This window comes from Podarcis liolepis (assembly GCF_965112155.1).
Source record: "Podarcis liolepis genome assembly, chromosome: 11".
In the NCBI taxonomy this organism is placed as follows: Eukaryota; Metazoa; Chordata; class Lepidosauria; order Squamata; family Lacertidae; genus Podarcis; species Podarcis liolepis.
In genome coordinates, this window is record NC_139565.1 from 34,875,347 (window position 1) to 34,894,366 (window position 19,020).

The window sequence follows — 19,020 nt, forward strand, 5'->3', positions numbered from 1 at the left end:
AGCTGGTCAATGAATTGACTTCAACTTCGAACGGGTTAACAGGTTGGAGACTTGAGTTGAGGGCTCACTCTACACCTTCCGCGCGGTGGGTGGGGGATACAAAAGGTTGGGCGGGGAAGCGCCTCTCGCGTGGAGCAAAATCTTCGTCAAGCGGAAGCAGCAACCCTTTCAGCCGGTGGGGGCAGCCTAGCAGGAGAGCCGCTCTACCTGGAGCGGGCGGGCGGGCAGGCAGGTAGGCTGCGCCTCACTCGCGACTAGGACATGAGCGCATGACGCGCGGGAGGGGACGGGTCTCTTTGGCGGAGCCGCTGAGGGAAAGAAACCTCGCCGGGAAGGCGGAAGAAGGAACCTCGTCATTCCCGGGATTTTTGCGCATTCCTTCCCCGCCTGAAGCGAGCTTGCAAGTCTCTCCTGGGGCAGGAAAGCTGCGTAGAGAAAGGCTGAGCGCGGTGAGGCTGCGTTGCGCCAAAAAGAAACAGGCGCCTTCTTGGTTCCGCTCCCGGTGGTTGTGGGAGCGCAGGGCGCCCGCGAGGTGTGGTTGCGAGCGAGGCGGCGGCGGCAGGAAGGTGCTGTGGTTGTTGGTTGAGCCTTGGGAGAAAAGTGCCCGGGCGAAAAGAGGCACTTGAAGAGTCCGGGAGTTCCCATTTCTGAGAGGCATCCAGTGCGCTCCAATATCTGGCTGCTCAGAAAGAAGTCGCCTTGTTGAAGCCACTGAAACTTACTCCCAGGTAAGTGGGCGTCGAGCTGGAATCGCGGGAGCGCAGCTGGAAGGCTGCGACCCTCATAAATGTAGGTGAGAGACGCGGGGCGTAGTTTTCTCTTGACTGCACGCAGCAAAGTTTCTGGCGAAGCTGGGCCTCCTTGTGTATAGGGAAAACAAGGGAAAGGGGTGGGGTAATGGTGTAACCGACTAGCTAGCCATTGTTTTCTTAGGTGGCTTGACGCTGATACCCGTTATGTGCGTGATTCCTGCTTCCTGTGCACACATATTTATGATTTTCTGTAAGATGGTGGAACTGTGAGTGTAGTTAAGGTTTTGCCCTCTGCTCGGGAAGCCTTAACTCTTAATCCTGTGTATAGTGCTAGCATTCTTCATGTAGTCAAAGGTACTCTGTTAATAGATTCAAATGCCTTGGTCTTCGTTCAGAAGTCCAGTCAAAAACTGATTAAAAGGCTTGTTTTGTTTGGTTTTGTTTTAAATTATAATGATAGAAGAAAAATATATCAGCTGTTTTCTTTAGAAGATTTAAGGACTTTAGAAGATGTTGGTTTGTTTTTTTGCAGACTCTCAAAGCAGGAATTCAGTTTGCTTTTCCTTTTGTCAAGCACAGTATATGTGAAACCAGGAAATGAAAAGGAATTTTTTCATTCTTTTGATTTCTGAAACAGGGGAAAGGACCACAAATGTCTTCAAGGAATGCATCATCAGAGCGCAGACCAGGACAACACAGTCGGTCAGTCCATTATGATGAAGTGAATGTGGATTATTCTTCAGAAGAAGATGCTGAAAGGGATTTTCAAGATGCTGGACACATACTTAACACAGATCCCTTGCCACCACCTCTTCCACTACAGCCACCCTTTGGCCCTGAATTTTATCCAAGTGACAGCGAAGAAACTGCTGGAGCCTCTGACCTTAAACCAGTGAGAAAATTCATTCCAGACTCGTGGAAAAACTTCTTCAAAGGGAAAAGAGATGGACCTGAATGGAATAAGCCAGTAGCTGCGATTTCTGGTGGAGCTGAATGCTCTCCACCATCATCTCCAACACTTACCCCGGTGAAGCCAGGCAATACTTCAGTTCCAAGCTCTTACCAGGATCCTTATGGAGGATCTGGGGGAACCTACAATTCACGGAAAGAAGCTGAAGCTATGCTTCCACAAGATCCCTACGGCTCCCTAGACAGGCACACACAAACTGTTCTAGCATACAGTGAGAAAGTAGAAGCCTTTAATTTGAGATACTCTTACATGAAATCTTGGGCTGGCTTGCTCAGGATCCTGGGAGTTGCCGAACTGCTGTTGGGTGCAGGTGTGTTTGCCTGTGTTACAGCTTACATTCACAAGGACAATGAGTGGTACAACTTGTATGGCTACGCTCAGCCACATGGGGCAAGCAGTATGTATGGATATGGAGGGGGAAGCAGCATGTATGGAGGCTATTACTACAGTGGGCCTAAAACCCCTTTCGTTCTTGTTCTTGCAGCACTTGTTTGGATAGTGACTGTTATAATTCTAGTACTTGGTATGTCCATGTATTACAGGACAATTCTTCTAGATTCCCACTGGTGGCCTTTAACTGAGTTTGGAATTAATGTTGCCTTGTTTATTTTGTATATGTCAGCTGCGATAGTCTATGTGAATGATGCTAACAGAGGAGGACTTTGCTACTACCCATTATTTAATACACCAATGAATGCAATGTTTTGCCGTATAGAAGGGGGGCAGACAGCTGCAATTATCTTCTTGTTTGTAACAATGATAATCTATCTTGTTGGCGCAATTGTTTGCCTAAAACTATGGAGGCATGAAAGTGCACGGAGACAGCGAGAGCTTATGCAACAAGAGGTAAGTTCTGTAGAAAACAGTTGTTCCTACCATAAATTTAGTTTTTTTAAAATAGTTACTGTCATGGCCTGGATCAGACATATAAATCTCAATTTACTAAAGCCAAGGTGTCCTAAAACCATGTGCTTGTGTCTTTTGTCCCCTTACTACCCCATCCCTCCTTCGTGTAAGTAACCAATTATTCACATCCTTGGTTAATTAACAAAAAAAATCCCATTGCAGTATAAGCAGGAAACTTCAATAACCAGGACTGAAATAAACTGCCGGCTTCTAATCTCAATAACTATTGGAAAGCAAAGGAAACCATAGTTCACTAATCCAGGGATTGTTGAATTATGGCATGCCAAAAAAAGGAGGAAGGAAGGGGCAACATGAAACAGAGCACCCAGGCACAAGGTTTGTGCAGAATTTGGCTTAATCAGCTAAGATAAATACATCTGAACCAGCCCACTAGGTAGATGTTATGTCTCCTTACTGTTGTACTTGCTTCTGTAACAGTTGCATCACTAAACTAAGGACCTGATTTGAGGCCTTTGGAGTTTTATGGATTATCTTAATATTAACTATGTGCGACTTTTTGCATATAATTCTGAAGTGAACATTGTTCATGCAAGGATGAGCCTCACTTGGTAGAACATGAGACCCTTAATCTCAGGGTTGTAGCTTTAAGCCCCACAGGCAAAAAGATTCCTGCATTGCAGGGGGTTGGACTAGATGACCCTCCTGGGCCCTTCCAACTCTACAATTCTGTGAGTCTATGAAGAATTTCGCCTAAACAGAATTGAGTTCAAGTAATATATACTTTGTTGAGGTTCTGTGTATGTGACCACATAATGTCAGTATAATAGGTGGAGTTTGCTTGCGTATGCACCTAATCAAAAACAATACTTGTTAGCATACCTTCAGCAGTGTTAACTACACTGATACTACATTGTCTTGTGGAGACATATATCAGTGCTTTTGACCAGAGATTAAACTTTGCTGCCTTGCAGCATTCCAGGATCTGAGAGCACCTCCTCCTCCCAAGTTTCTCTGCTTCCTACTTTCAAAGGAGAGTCAAAATATACCATTGCTGCTTCCAGATGGCCTAGCACCAAAAACAGACAGGGGAATCTTTTGGTCCTTTCCTATTCCCTAATTCTGTCAGAAGGGGAAAGAAGAGCAGGACAGAGCTGCTTCTTCATTTTTCCTGAAAATCCAGAATAGCTGGGACATTTTCAAAGAAAGATGAAGAGGAACTATATCAGCAGACACTACCAGTGAGGTTCCAAGGAAGGATAGAAACAGTATGCACCTCTTTCCACTGGTTGTATTTAGGGAGAAGCGCAATCTCTTTTTGCTGTTTTTTTTCCGTCCCAGATGTCTGCGTGTTAAAGCTTTTATTGTCTACATTTGCACACTTAATGATGATGTTTTTGGTTTTTTATTAGATGATAACGACGCAATCTTTTGCACCAAAAAGGATGGTAAGAACACCATTTTTTTCTATATTCAAATGCTGAGTACATGCAGGACCTGGACTACTTTAGTTTCAACAAGAATTCGGATAACATAGGTAAAGGTTGAAACACACTGACAACAGGGGCCACCAGAGAGGCAACTATCATAATCCACTCCCATCAACCTCGGGGTGAGGTGTATGTGATAGAATTGCACTCTTATTTCTGATCACTCTACTCCATGCTAAATTAGTGCTGTTTAAAGTGGATTTACTGACTGTTATTGACTGTTAATATCCATTTTACATAGTATGAAGATGGCAGTCCCAAAGTAGCAACAAACGCAAAGAACTTCAAGACTGTGGAACTGAAACCTGAACTACTCAATGGCCATATACCTGCAGGACATATTCCTAAACCTATAGTGATGCCAGACTACTTAGCGTGAGTCTCTCTGCAACCTTCCTTTTGAAGCTTTCTCTTTGAGTGATAAATCCCAATGACCGACTACAGATGATCACATCTTGGCTTAATAATATATGAATGAATTGAGATGTGAGCCTTTTCCTTCTGCCTTCACAGCGTTAGCAAACAAACCAGGGAGTCTTCAGCTAGTCATAATTTCTCATTTCATCCAAACTAGGGAATTACATTTACTTGTTTTGGAACAAGTCAGGATATTAAACATTGGTTTGAAGTTGGTGTGATAACATGGCTTGTTCTGAAGCCAGTAATCATCATTTTCCAGTTTGGATGAAACAGGAAACCATGAATAATGAGGGGCTTTTTGGTTTAACCATGGCTTAAATTAGGTGACTTTGTGTTTGGTGGGAAAAGGTTTGTTTCTATATTATTGCTGACTTTTAACCACCTAATTATATTTTCATATTAGAACTGTATCAGGAAATCAATGCCTTGCACAGCAGTGGTTCCATTCTGTTCTTGCAGATATTGATTTTGAGTGCATAGTTTTTAGCTATAAAGCATTTCAAATTACATCATGCATTGATTTCTGTTAATTAAAAAAATGTTCTCTTTAAACTTTTGAGTTTGAATTACTTAGTATCAAGTGCCAATAACAATTTTATTGTTGACATATTGCCAAACCCAAACTTCTATTCTAAAGCAGAGTCTGCAATTAGCCAGCCATCCAGGTTATAACCAATGAAATTGTTTGGGAAACAGTCCAGGTGATTTGACTAAATAAACCAAGTTGTACTCTACAGAGGGTGGGAGGTAATCTAAGATTGTTGTAGTCTTTTATAATTTGTCACAATTTTCATGCGGCAATACACTTTTACAAGGTTTTTTTTTCTTTTCAAAAATCCATAATGCATACATTTGAAGCTTACATAGATGGTTGATCCTGTAGGACTAATTATAGTTTCTTACAGGAAATACCCAGCAATTCGTTCAGATGAGGAAAGAGACCGATATAAAGCTGTGTTTAATGATCAGTTTTCTGAATATAAAGAGCTTTCTGCTGAGGTTCATGCGGTCTTAAAGAAATTTGATGAGCTAGATGCGTTGATGCAGAAGCTTCCTCAGCAGCCTGGAAACACTCTTGTAAGTACTTAATTGAGCATGGATTTAAAAATTGCATTTATAAGCAGTTTTGGCTGGAGTCACATGGCAACCTAGACATTGGATCACCACTATCCTTTACATTTAGCAAGCCAAAGACACTGTAGTTTGGTTGCTGCAGAAAATTGTTGCTTGAGGTAGCAGCAGAAAAGTACTTGGTAGTTTACTGTCATTCGCCTAGCTGTGAAATTATTAGATTACTAGTAACCACCACATGCTCCCTTTTCTCCCATTCCCTTCAGAACCAAGACCACCAGTTTTTGAACTGAAGTAGCAATATTCAGGATTAATATAGCTTAGTTGTAATAGGGTTTTGCTGTTGTTCAGCGCCTGCAGTTTCAACCTAGCAAAGCAGCTGACCTCTCTAGGAATGGTACTTTGAACTTGTACTATGGTTACATAAAAAATATTAGGACAGAAGAAAATTAATATATTATTTGTTGATATAATAGACAGGATATTTTGAAATGCTGTTTTTCCCCCTCTACAGGAACATGACAGAATTGCAAATGTTTTGCAACAGTATAGAAAGAAGAAGAATGTGAGTTCTCATATCTACTTATTTATGTAATTACTGATTGTTAAGGTGCATAATGTTTTAACAGGGCAGTAACAAAAATACCCCTGCCCTGAGTTGATTTAGATAGTAAATTTTGGCACAAGGAAGGCAAAGGGCAGAGAGGTAGGGAATAAGAATGAAGGGGAGGGCCAACAGGAAGAACATGTGTCCTAGTTGCACGTACTTCAGCTTTGTTTGGGTTGGAGATGAGGACTTTGCTTAAAAGTCTTCACTTAAAATTTTGAGAGAGAATTTGAGGAAGGGGCATCAGAAAAAGAGGCGGTATCACTCAGGTCTGGCAGGCAGTTCCATTAATAAGGCTGAAAGTCATAAGTGGGTTTCCATTCAAATACTAGTTTCCATCCACAATGTGGTTAACATGACCTTCCAGGATAAGAACTTGCCCTAGATTTAAGTTTTCATTATTTTGCCATTGGAAATTTTTTTAAATATTCATTGCATGTATTCATTTAAATGTATTGCTTCCCCATCTTAAATGTTAAGGTTTGCTGACAAAATATAAAAAAACCCAGCGAAACAAAATAACACTTCATGAGATTTATTGAAATTACCCTTTGTGACTTGACCCACCTACCTCTGCAGGCTTCCACAAAATAAATTACTGATCTGTTTATTCTCTGTATTGCAGGATCCCACATTTCTTGAGAAAAAAGAACGTTGTGAATATCTAAAGAAAAAGCTTTCTCACATAAAACAGAGAATTCAAGATTATGACAAAGTTATGAACTGGAATGCTTAGAGGGACTTTATTTGCAAGGTTTTAGTTCAGTGGTTTTTTTATATTTATTTATTGCCATAACTGTATAAACATTCTGCTGTGAATTGAATTTTTTAATCTTGTGAAATTGTATTACTGGGCTGACTGGCACATAATGCTAAACCATGGTTTACTGCTATTTGCACAAGCTGGAACAAGATTGAGCAAAGCCTTGGCTTTCTGTGCTTCTCCCCTCCCCTCATGCAGCTGAGGGGACTTTGGTTTCCAGCTAATCTGGGTTTGCCATTCAGAATCGGAGACCGTGGATTAAAACTATGGTAAGTTTTTGAAACAAGCCATCTTCAAACCATTATGAAGCTGGCTTGTTTAACTAACCAGCATTTTAAACAAGTTTTTCATTTGCTATTAACAAGAAGTCTGGGTTAATGGAAATGAAAAGTACATGCTAGCATATAGTCCTTCTTTCAGCCCCATAGGACGAGAAGGGAAGAATGAGTGCTTAAACCCAAGGCTTTAGTCATACTTCGGGTTGCGAATGCTGCGGGTTGTGCGTTTTCAGGTTACGGACGCGCCAAACCCAGAAGTACTGGAACAGGTTACTTCTGTGTTTCGGCGCTCATGCTAAATTGCGCTTTGCGCATGTGCAGAAGCGCCAAATCACGTCATGCGCAGACGCGACACTGCGGGTTGTGAACACTGCAGGTTGCGAACGTGCCTCCCGCATGGATCACGCTCGCAACCTGAGGTTCCACTGTACTTGGACTCCTTCCTTTTCCCCACATGGTTTAGCATTGTGTGTGAGACAGGCCGTTCTCTTGAACAAATTTTAAGGTTTTACTTCATTTATGTAAATTTTGTTCTTTATGTTCCTGCTCCTTGATCATATATAAATGCAATTTAATTTCAGTGTTTCCTTTTGCTGCTTGATTATATTTTGCTTTTAGTTTGGATGTTGGTTTCTTGCAAATGTGAATCTGTTGTGTCTGAAAGTACAATTGTGATAATTAGGTTTATGTAACAGCCTGCCTGCTCGCTGGTGTGTGCACATAACACACACATTCCTAACTGCCCAACAAATTATCAGTACTGTCAGGAAGGCTGATTCCCTCTTTGAAAGACTGAAGAGTCACTCTTACTTCCCAAGTAAGTAAGGCTCTTAAGGCTAAGAGTGCTGATTTTCCAGTTCTCTGTGAACATGGTTCCCAGTGAAGTGTTGGGAACTCTTATATTCAGCACCAAGTGCTAAGTAGAGAAATTTTCATTCCTTTGTGTTGAGCACCATTTTTGTACAATGGGATTTGGAAACAGAAACCTGTTGCCCAAAGTTCTGCTTGCCAGGTTCCATGTTTGAGCAGCTCCTCCTCCTTGCCCAGTTCTTTCTGTTGTTGTTACAATCCTTTGGGTCAGTTTCACAAACCAGTAAATACATTTTTTCCTATTTAAAAACACAGTGGTACCTCAGGTTACAGGCGCTTCAGGTTACAGACTCCGCTAACCCAGAAATAGTACCTCGGGTTAAGAACTTTGCTTCAGGGTGAGAACAGAAATCGTGCTCTGGCGGCAGGCCCCATTAGCTAAAGTGGTGCTTCAGATTAAGAACAGTTTCAGGTTAAGAATGGACCTACAGAACTAATTAAGTTCTTAACCCGAGGTACCACTGTACTAAGTTTTCTGTCTACTACCTTATTCAGAAACTTTCTCTGTAGCTCTTAATCACAGAACTTTTAAATAACTGAAGCAGGCATTCAAGGGCCTACTTTTGCCTTGCAGCAAAATAATCAATTTGTATTAGTAAACTTGATGGATCAAACCCCTGTCTAATTGTGCCACATCCTTCAAAAAATTATGAATGACTGCTGGGATACCTCAGTCGGTAGAGCATGAGATGCTTCATCTCAGGGTCATGGGTTTGAACCCAACATTGGGGAAAAGATTCTTGCATTGCAGAGGATTGGACAAGGTGACTTTCATGGTCCCTTCCAAATCTACAATTCTATAATTTTATAATGTTTAAATGCAGAAAGCACTGTTCTCTGCCATGGGCAGTTCTCAAGTTCTTTCACTCAAGGACAGAAATGAGTTTTATAGTGACGACTGCCCTTATGGACGTGATGCAGAATACAGTGGTACCTTGGGTTACATACGCTTCAGGTTACATACGCTTCAGGTTACAGACTCCGCTAACCCAGAAATAGTACTGTACCTCGGGTTAAGAACTTGCCTTCAGGATGAGAACAGAAATTGTGCTCCAGCGGCAGCAGCAGCAGCAGGCCCGATTAGCTAAAGTGGTGATTCAGGTTAAAAACAGTTTCAGGTTAAGAACGGACCTCTGGAATGAATTAAATACTTAACCCGAGGTACCACTGTATATGAAAGGAGAAAGCTGAAGAAGGGCACCTGCATACTGCCTAAAAAGCAGATGAACCTCAAAGGATGCTAAAGAAAATAATTTTATTTGAAAAAACTACAGCAATTGAATGGCATGTCTAATGCATTTTGAGTGTACCATAACCTCTTGTACAGACAATAGTCATTACTTTCCCCCAAAATATTATATTGTTTGCGCTTAATTGTAGAAGAAGGGGATTAGTTTCCTTACCTTTGGGAAAGGAGGTGGCTACAGCCTGATAAAAGGGTTTATAGTCAAACAAGCTAGGTATGACATGAAACTGGAGTGCTACTGCAAGTGAAGCAATGTTTTCATTGGCACCTTTAAGGTTTGTTTTTTGGTTTGAAAATTGGTGCTGATATCTTTTACTTGGTGAAATGTATCCTTGCCAGATATTTAGCACTGAACTGATAGAACTAATAATCTCAGGTGGAAAGGGAGGTTCATTTCAATCTTTCATTGCCCAGACAACAGCTTACTATCCAATGTAACAGCAGATCCATATGTTGGAGATAGTGTTCAGTGCATAAATTTCTGCTGCTGGATAAAGGTGACTATTTGTAAACAGAAACATCTGCTCCCACCTGAACAGAAGGGGGGAATCCTTTGGTAAACATTGTGTGCCTGTCTACACTGCGCCTTATACTCTATTATCCTGATCTTTAAAGAAAATTTCAGCTGTTGGCAATCAACTTCTAATCTTTTGTACTGATTTTACAAAATATTTTTCTAATAAAAATAAGAGGCACTGAAACAGTTTTCTACTTTGCTGAAAAAATAACCCTGTTCAATCTTTATTCTGAAATATGTTTTTACATCTCATAAAATGTCTATATAGAAACATAATACATATTGCGGAGCTCATTGTGGTGTTAGCAAATTGTTTGACAGAAACTATATTTTTTATAAGTTTTCCTTGTTCATTTTTAAAATCTAGGTTTTAGTTTCTAACATCCAGAAAGAACCATGATGTCATTTGTATCATGTTACTTCTTATTTTATTATATGAACTTTATAAAATGTGAAGTGTCAAAAATTAAGAACAACAAATTGTCATATGCTGTATGCTAAATATAGCATTTAAATACTTCTGTCCTTTGGTCTATATCAGGGGTCAGCAAACTTTTTCAGCAGGGAGCCAGTCCACTGTCCCTCAGACCTTGTGGGGGGCCGGATTATATTTTGGAGGAGGAGGGGAAATGAACGAATTCCTATGCCCCAGAGATGCATTTTAAATAAAATCTACTCATGCAAAAACACGCTGATTCCCGGACCATCCATGGGCTAGATTTAGAAGGCGACTGGGCTGGATCTGGCCCCCAGGCCCTAGGCTGCCTACCCATGGTCTATATTAATGATTTCTGCAGTGATAAGCTAATAAGATTGGATGTGGACTTTGGAAAAAAGTCAGAACAAAATTCATTAGTTTATTGAAATACCAACCTTTTGGACTAGTGTACACATTTTGAATTTTAAGTGTGTTCTGGGGGCACTAGTCACAGAATAGGCCATGAGAGGCATGGTATAACACAAAATGCCTGCATGGAGTGTGGCATAACACAAAATTAAGAAACAGCCACCATGGTAAGTATGCTTTATCCTGCTGGTGGAAATGACAATATTGATTCCTCTCTCACATACCAATCCTGTTGCTGCCCACGATATACAGACTTATTTAAAGTTACAGGTTCTCCTGCAGTAGTTATGTTTTTCTCACCTGAAACCTTGCTGAGGGGCGCAGATCACTGCAAAAACTTAGGAGCAGCAGAGAAACTTGGGAACTGATAACCCTACCAGTGAAAAATTGTTACTAAATTTCTATACCTCCCTTCATCCGAAGACCAAGGGTCGTTTGCAATATAAAAACACAAAAATATTTAGCATAATAAACAAGCAAAAACAATAACCCACATACACAGTGTAAAAGGCCATAGATTGTATTTTAATTATTACATTTCATATTGTATCTTATGTACAAAACATGAGAATAAATTATAGACAATTTGCTTAGTTCGGTATAAGCCCGTTGTTATCTCAATCCATATACAGCCATAGCTGGCATACCACACGAAACTAGTAAGAGACATTCCTAGTTGCAGATGTTACTTTGGTCTCAAAAGATACAAGACATCTCCAGGTATAGACCCAAACCATACGCAACCTCATTTAGGGGGAGTGCAACCCTGTCCAGAAGAGGCAACTGGCCTATACTGGGCACAGGAACCATCCCACCCACAAAGCCTCCACCTTCCCAGGGCTTAAACTCAGTTTACTGGTCCTTCTCCAGTCCAGCACTGCATTAATAATGCATTGATCCAGGGCCTGTATAGCCTCTCCTGTTACAGATGTTATGGAGAAACACAGCTGTGTGTCATCAGCATACTGATGCCACCATGCTCCAAAATTCCTAATGACAGCTCCCAGCAGGGTGGATTTGATTTAAAGTCAGTAAATCAAGTCAGTAAAACTTGATTTAAATCTTTTTTTACAGAAATACTCATTCTTGCTGGTATAATCTTAATATATTTACAACCAAATGAAGGTTTCATTTTTGGAATAATAATTTTTCAGAGTAGTTTTTACAGTTATATAAAAAATTACAGATTTTGTTATACTATTAGAAATACATAGACAGATAATTATGAAATTATTGTGAGGTTTAATAAGTTAACTGTTTATACTTGGACCACTTTTCTGCTGTACTTTATTGGAAGGAGAAAAATAATCATTTCCTTAATAGCAATTTAAACAATAACTAAAACACTAACATTATAGCATATGTATCCATGTTTGTTAACTGATGTGGTTAAACTTTTTTTAATAAAAAACTTAAACTGAATTTTAGCACACATGAAAAACTTAAAACAAATCCTTATTTCCTGATGAATAGCCTTTGGACTATAATGTAACTTAAATAGAAAACTATCTTTAGAAAGATTTTTCCTCCAAAAGCATTTTATTTTAAAAATCCAATTTAAATAAAAAAACACCCTGATTTAAATAAAAAAACCTGATTTTTTGGATATATATATAGATTTTTAAAATCATTGATTTTTATCCACCCTGGCTCCCAACAGCTTCACATAGATGTTAAATAACACTGGGGACAAAATTATGCCCTGCCAGAGCACTCCCCAAACGCTACTCTCTGGACTCAACCATACAGGTAGGGACAGAACCACTGTAGTACAGTACCTCTGATACCCAATCTAATCACTTGATCCAGAAGGATACCATGATGGTAAGTGGTATCAAAAATTGATGATAAATCAAATAGGAGTAACAAGGTTGTACTCCTGTCCCTCTCCCGATCATTCATTGACCAAGTCCAATTCAGTCCTGAAACCAGGTCTAAACCCAGATTGAAGTGGCTCCAGATATTCAGTGTCATCCAGGAACACTTGCATAAACACCTAAAGTATGAGAAACAGCTTTTGAGCAAGAATAGACACATTCAGAACTAAAGACTATTGCCTGGGACACCTAATCAGCCTTTGTTGTGTTGCGTTACTCAGCAACCTGTTATTGTTTCGGGAGGAATAAATAAATCACAATGTTGAATTGTTCAGTTTCAGCAATACATTATGACCTCTTTTGAAAAGCAAACATTAACTTGACCAGTTTTATGAAGGGTGGAAAATCCCTTGCATGTGTGCTATAATTTTAAAAAAATAATAAATCCGTGTTAGAATTGTTACAGCAGAGCTAAAGCGTTAAACTGGTCTCCCTTCCATTGTTCTAGAAATATGTTTAACAATGCACTGCCGGAGCCACAGCAGTGTCGAATTGTTTCACGGTAAATGCCTGAATGGAAAGATGGCAAATGCTGTAGTACAATCAACAAAGTTGAAAGATCACATGGAGGTGGTGATAGTATTTTTTAAGAATGCTATTAAGAAAGTCATTCGTGGTAGGTTATACAATTCAATGGTAGTTCTTTTAGACAAAATGAAAAGAGTTTGGACATTTAGGAATGATGGTTTTTCTGCCTGCAGAAGAATATTTAAAGCTAATATAAAAAGGTGATCTTAATTATTTTGAAACTAAAGTCTTGCATTAAATGTATAGAAGGAAGAAGTACAAACTTCTAGAAAAGCTGGCTCAGCTTCTTTTTTACAGTGGCAGTAGGGAATTAAATACAGAACATGTTAATACAGAACTTATGATAGCATTGGTACAATGTGGAAACTCGTATTTTCATTACTATTTGAATGCTGCAAATGTGAAGAGTTGCTAATATGCATATGAATGTACCGTATTTTTATGTGTATAAGACTATATTTTCCCCTAAATTTATGAAGTTTAAAATAAGAGGCCGTCTTATACATAGATAGTGTATTTTCTTAATTTTGAGTCCCTCAAAATAGGGGGCGTCTTCTACACGGAACAATATGGTATTTAAAAAACACAAAAATACTTGTGGCTTCATACTTCAATCATGAAGAATGTTTAGTGTTTCCTTTTGTTTCCGTGCTTTTTTTTTTTGTTCCTGTTGAGATGAAAAAGCGACTACATGCAATAGCTAGGATCTAAAGCTCTCTGAAACTTAACTTTGTACTCCCATGGGAGGTTTGAAGCAGTGTTTGTTGTACAGAAGTAATCGCCCTTCATGTCACATGACAAAGGGCTTTTGAACCTGTTAGAAACAGTTTGTGCTATGGGGTGATAGGTTTTGCTAGACAAAGGAAAACAGCCAAAAATGCCAGTGGGCATGTGAAGCTATTAACAGCTCCTAAAGTGGCTCTCTGGATTCTGGCCAATATTGTTATGAACTATGCATTTATGAATTAGAAATTGTTGTTTTATTGGTCTTTAGGAGGTTTTGTGGAAGTTATTTTATTATGTTAGTTGATATGTTATTGTTTTAAAATAAGAGAGCACAGCGGTGGCCCTCTTGGTAGTTCCTCTGTCCTCAGAGCTGGCGAGGGGCGGTGGTGACGGCCTTAAACTGCCTCTCCACAGAATTACATCTGGTATCTTCAATAAATATAGCTTTTGGAGAATGCTATATTGTTTTGACATACAAGGTATATGTTTTTAGGACCCATGTTATTTATATGGTTGCAATTTGTTTCAATTTGTTGTTAATGTTGTGTTTTAATGCTGTAACCCGCCCTTTGACCTTAGGGTAGAGGACAGGTAATTATCAGTAATAATAAAACATAATCTGCCCTAGATGAATTTTTATTCAGAAAGGCAGCATATAAATACTTTAAAATAAATATTGGGGCAATGACTTCCTGCTGTTAAGTGTACATTGTGCAAGGAAGTATTTAATGTGTTGCCTTTTATTAGCATGATATATAAACAATATCGGTTTGTTTATCATACTGAACCCAGGCTCTGCTACTTTGAAAGTCAAGAAGCTGCAGGTGTTTAGAAATGCTTATATTGTAATAATCTCTGCTGAATTAAACATCACTATACATTCCAATCCCACTGTGTGTGGCCCATCCTTGAGGTTTTTTATCCTGGGGCATGTAGCAGCTTTCTCTTTGGATCAAACATCTGTCAAAACTTAATCTGTATGTTCCCAATTCACTTTAATGCTTGATATCCTCTTTTTCAATATAATTATGTCAGAGAAGGGTGCCAGGGAAATTATTAGGACACGATTCAAAGCATTATGCAAGAAAGAGGAAATGAAAGCCTAAGGTAAAGGGAAAATATTTAAATAGAACGATGCAACTCTTGTTATAGCTGAACTTATCCATGCTTAATCATTAGGATTTGTCAACCTCTTTAATTACTTGTTTGTGAGCACGTGAATCATGAGATGAACGAAAGAGTTTCCTAATTGCTAAATCTACACAAATACATATGTATTTATGCAAGAAGCCTACTCATTTAGAACCATGTGGAGGAAATTTATTAAACTGTTCCAGCAGGTGCTCAGTTTAGCACATGGCAAGGTATTCCTAGAAATGTTTTATTCAATATTTTGGTACCAGACTCTTCAGCCGAGGGACAGTGTGCCAGTAGAGTTTTCATCAAAAGCAGATGGAATGATTTATTTCCTATTCCAAAATAGAAATAACTAAATTTGTTTTAAACTGGCTTTAATGTTTTATTTTATAGTGCTGTAACACACCCTAGGATGAAGGGCAGGTAATACATTAAATAAATAAATAAATAAATAAATAAATAAATAAATAACCAACCAACCAACCAACCAACCAACCAACCAACCCACCCACCCAACAATGAAGCATATTCATTCATTATCCTGCTATGATACATCACTGAAGCAAAGTGTTTCAAGTGGAATGCATGCAATCACCTAAACTGCAGAATCATCTCTGGATGCCTTTAGGTGTAACACCAAACCATTGTTTAGCTGCTATGTGAATTACCCATGCCTCCTTCCTGGACTTGTGTGCTTCCCCCCTCCTCTCTTTTCACACACATGGTGAGAGGAGAGGGGAGCTTAGAAGCTTTTTGTTTTTATGCTTCTGAACATAAGAAGAGCCTGTTGAATCAGGCCAATGGCCCGTCTAGTCCAGCATCCTGTTCTCACTGTGGCTACTCAGGTATTTGTAGGAAACCACAGACAGGACATGAACACAAGAGTACAGTAGTCTCCCGTCTTGTGGTTTCCAGCCACTGGTTTTCAGAAGAATCACCATTTCCAGCAGTGAGGCAGAGCACAGCGGTTATGGTTAGTTGCCACTGATGTCACTCTCATCCATGAATCTATCTAATCCTCTTTTGAAGATCTCAAAGTTTGATGGCCGTCATTGCCCCCTGTGGAAGTGAGTTCCACAGTTTAACTACGCTTGTGTGTAGAAGTTCTTTCTTTTATCTCTCCTGAATCTTCCAACATTCAGCTTCATGGGATGTCCACAAGAATTGTGGAACCCACAATTCGGGTTGGTTTCAAACAAAGTCACCTTCAGACCATAGATATGACAATGGCTTGCTGAAACTTGCCTGCTCAGTGACATTTGCAGTGTAGGTTTCAGTCCCTCTCCTTAGTCCCTGACTAGAGATGTGAAGGCCCATGAAAATTGGAAACTGGGGGGACCACTAGAATATATATATGAGAAATGCTGACTCAACCAACTCAAACTGCGTAGTTTAAAGATTTTTGTGTGAGACAATGTAGAATTCAAATTTCTATGTATATTGTATATGCATAACACACCGATCCAAGATACATTTCTACATTTAAATGTGAACCTCAGCTTTGCTGTCTTCTTAGCACGGGGACAAACAAAAGAGGATGATTTCACCCCAGTATGGCTCCCCTTTCACAGCTCAACAAGACAACAACAGGAACCCACCAACAGTATATGAATCAATATGGCTAAGTTGACCCAACAACCCCCTCACACACTCAAACAAAACTCACTGCAGTCAACTACTGTATAGGCAACTAATCATGCCCTGCCCCCCGCCCCCAATGTCTCTCACCACCAACAAAAACTAATAAATGAATAGAAATAGAACCTACCCATGTGACACTGACACAAAAACCTTACACATACACTATGTAGAAGAATGAAAGTTCTCCCCCCACCCCGCGCTCTCTCCCCACCCCTTTCTTCTCCTCCAACTTTATACTGTCTAACACCAGTGTCTCACACGGAATATGAATTATCTGTAGAAATAACTCTATGAACTGAAAGCATAGATGCCGTACGTACTTTTGTAACCCAATAAAAATTAACAAAAACGTTTTTTTAATTAAAAAAAAAAGCTTTGCCTTCTTCTGGAGACCTTTGATCTAGTTTGGAGACACTCCCTTGAGGCTGACCTTTTCTCCTCTCCCTTCCTGTCTGTTTACTGAACTGGGAATAAACTCTGCTAAACATAATGCGTTTTATTTTGAAGTATGCTTGCATCAGATTGTTCTGTAATGTTTATAAATATGCAAAACATGATTATACATGCTAATTATGCCATAAAAAATACTGTTTATGCTGTTAAAACTAAAATAAGTTTAGATTTCATGGGGGTAAAGGTTGTATCCAAATCTGTGTGAGTCGTGTTCCACTCATGCAGTGGAACTTCCCTTTCCTTTCCTCACAGGTCTCCAAAATCTGCTCTGGAGGATCGCCCCAACTCTCTGGGGCAGATTTTGAGCATGTGCAGAGGGCTGCAAAGGAGAGGAGAGTTCCAGTGTGCAAGTGATCAGAATAGCAATGTTGGCTACAACAACACACAATATTGCATATATTTAAATAAATAGATAAATAAAACCACCCTCCTCACGAAAACCCAGAAAAATTGCTTTTCTGAAGATTTTACATCATAGAGACAGGACTTTTTTATGGGCATGCAAAATTCTCCCTGGTGGAGCTCAAACTCCCATTTCCTGATTCCCAACTTCATGGCCATTCAGTGAAACATTAAAAGTTGTTGCTATCAGTATGTGTCTGTGGCTACCCTTGTTGTGTGTCCTGGCTGCTTTGTTTTGGCTGCTTGGCAAAAAGAAAAAAGAAAACAAAAAGTATTTCACTCTCTGTGTCTGAAGGGAATTGGAGTCCAAAACTTCAGGAGGCTCCAGGATGGGGAAAGGTTATGTAAACAGGATTGAGCTGGGTGGCTCTTTGGTCTGTATGAGTGCACAATGGAGCTTCCCATGTTCCTCTCTATACCCCCTGCAGATTTGTACTGAATCTTCTAATTGTGCACATTTCTCTCATTCTGGAGACTTTCTAAACATTTTAGCATGTTGGTTTTGTGGTTGTATGCCAAGGCCTTCCCACCAACTGGTATATGAGTGCTTTTCAATGAGAAAAATAACACTTCTGTCAGCAAAACAAGGTGTTCAGCAACATATACATAAGTGGCTGGCTCACCATCACCTTTGGCACATCATGGAAATAAACATCTCCAGAAAACTCTGTAGTTCTCTAGTCCCAAAACATATTACATCTATCGCTGAGACAGGAACACTTTAACTGATAACTTATCTCATGGAATCACTGGGTAACAATTAAACATAACAATTTCCTCTTTCTACACTCCAGCTCATTTAATCACACCCACTGTCGATTCTGTAAGTTCTGAAAAACAACATGTTATGAGTTTGGGGTGGGGGTGGGCGGGCAGTAGGCAGTAGGTGGAGGCCCTTCTATTGCTTGGGAGCCCTCTTCTAATTCTTGGAATAGCCAGGCAGCCTGGTAGAGACTGCTAAGTATGGGTGCTTAAGGGAACAAAGGAAGTGGCTCTGTGCCTCCTTCAATTGTCTATTAGTTAGAAAGACAAAAAGCCCAAAGTGGAGAGTTATGTGAGCTAGAAGCTGGAAGAAAAGCTGCAAACTGGAAAGGGAGAGAGGAAGAGAGATAAGACATGCCTGGTCTCTGTTGGGATCCAAGGCTGTGAGTATGGGAGAACCAAGACTTTCTTGGGGTGTTAATGCTTTGGACCCCTCCATTGTGGGTTCAGGTTGTATATATGTGTAAACAAACATATATCATAAAGTTAACACAGTCACCACTGTCCCTCATTCCAAGGAAACCAAACCCCAGTGGCTGGGGAAACCCAGCCGGATGGGTGGGGTATAAATAATAAATTTATTATTATTTATTATTTATTTCCTCAGCCACTAGGGTTTGGTTTCCTTGGAATGAGGGACAGTGGAGACTGTGTTGAATAAACGTGAATAACTTGAATAAAATATTGGGGGGCGGAGGCAGGTAAGCCCTGTCTCGCATAATCAATCACAAGATGCGCATATGCACACTATTTGAATGACAATGCTCATTAACTGGGGGGGACGACAGGCAGACCCGTC

General features: G+C 39.8%; 1 protein-coding gene across 2 annotated transcripts; it reads left to right on the plus strand.

Moving 5' to 3' along the window:
• The first annotated feature begins 97 nt into the window (after window positions 1–97).
• On the plus strand, window positions 98–10,032 carry MARVELD2 (MARVEL domain containing 2). 2 transcript variants are annotated; one of them, XM_083465350.1, is made up of 8 exons: window positions 98–728; window positions 934–1,018; window positions 1,390–2,568; window positions 3,999–4,034; window positions 4,318–4,451; window positions 5,402–5,573; window positions 6,082–6,132; window positions 6,800–10,032. In XM_083465350.1, the coding sequence occupies exons 3-8, from the start codon at window positions 1,405–1,407 to the stop codon at window positions 6,908–6,910; spliced, it is 1,668 nt and encodes a 555-aa protein (XP_083321476.1). In that variant the 5' UTR covers window positions 98–728; window positions 934–1,018; window positions 1,390–1,404; the 3' UTR covers window positions 6,911–10,032. The 2 variants fall into 2 exon arrangements, with proteins under 2 accessions (XP_083321476.1, XP_083321475.1); XM_083465349.1 differs by lacking the exon at window positions 934–1,018 and having other exon boundaries at window positions 100–728.
• Window positions 10,033–19,020: the final 8,988 nt, after the last annotated feature.

Excerpts from the sequence above, each read along its gene's own strand:
- MARVELD2 (XM_083465350.1), top strand. The coding sequence starts at position 1,405 with ATGTCTTCAAGGAATGCATCATCAGAGCGCAGACCAGGACAACACAGT. Across the intron at positions 4,452-5,401 it reads GTGATGCCAGACTACTTAGC|GAAATACCCAGCAATTCGTT; the intron begins GTGAGTCTCTCT and ends AGTTTCTTACAG. Across the intron at positions 6,133-6,799 it reads AGTATAGAAAGAAGAAGAAT|GATCCCACATTTCTTGAGAA; the intron begins GTGAGTTCTCAT and ends TCTGTATTGCAG.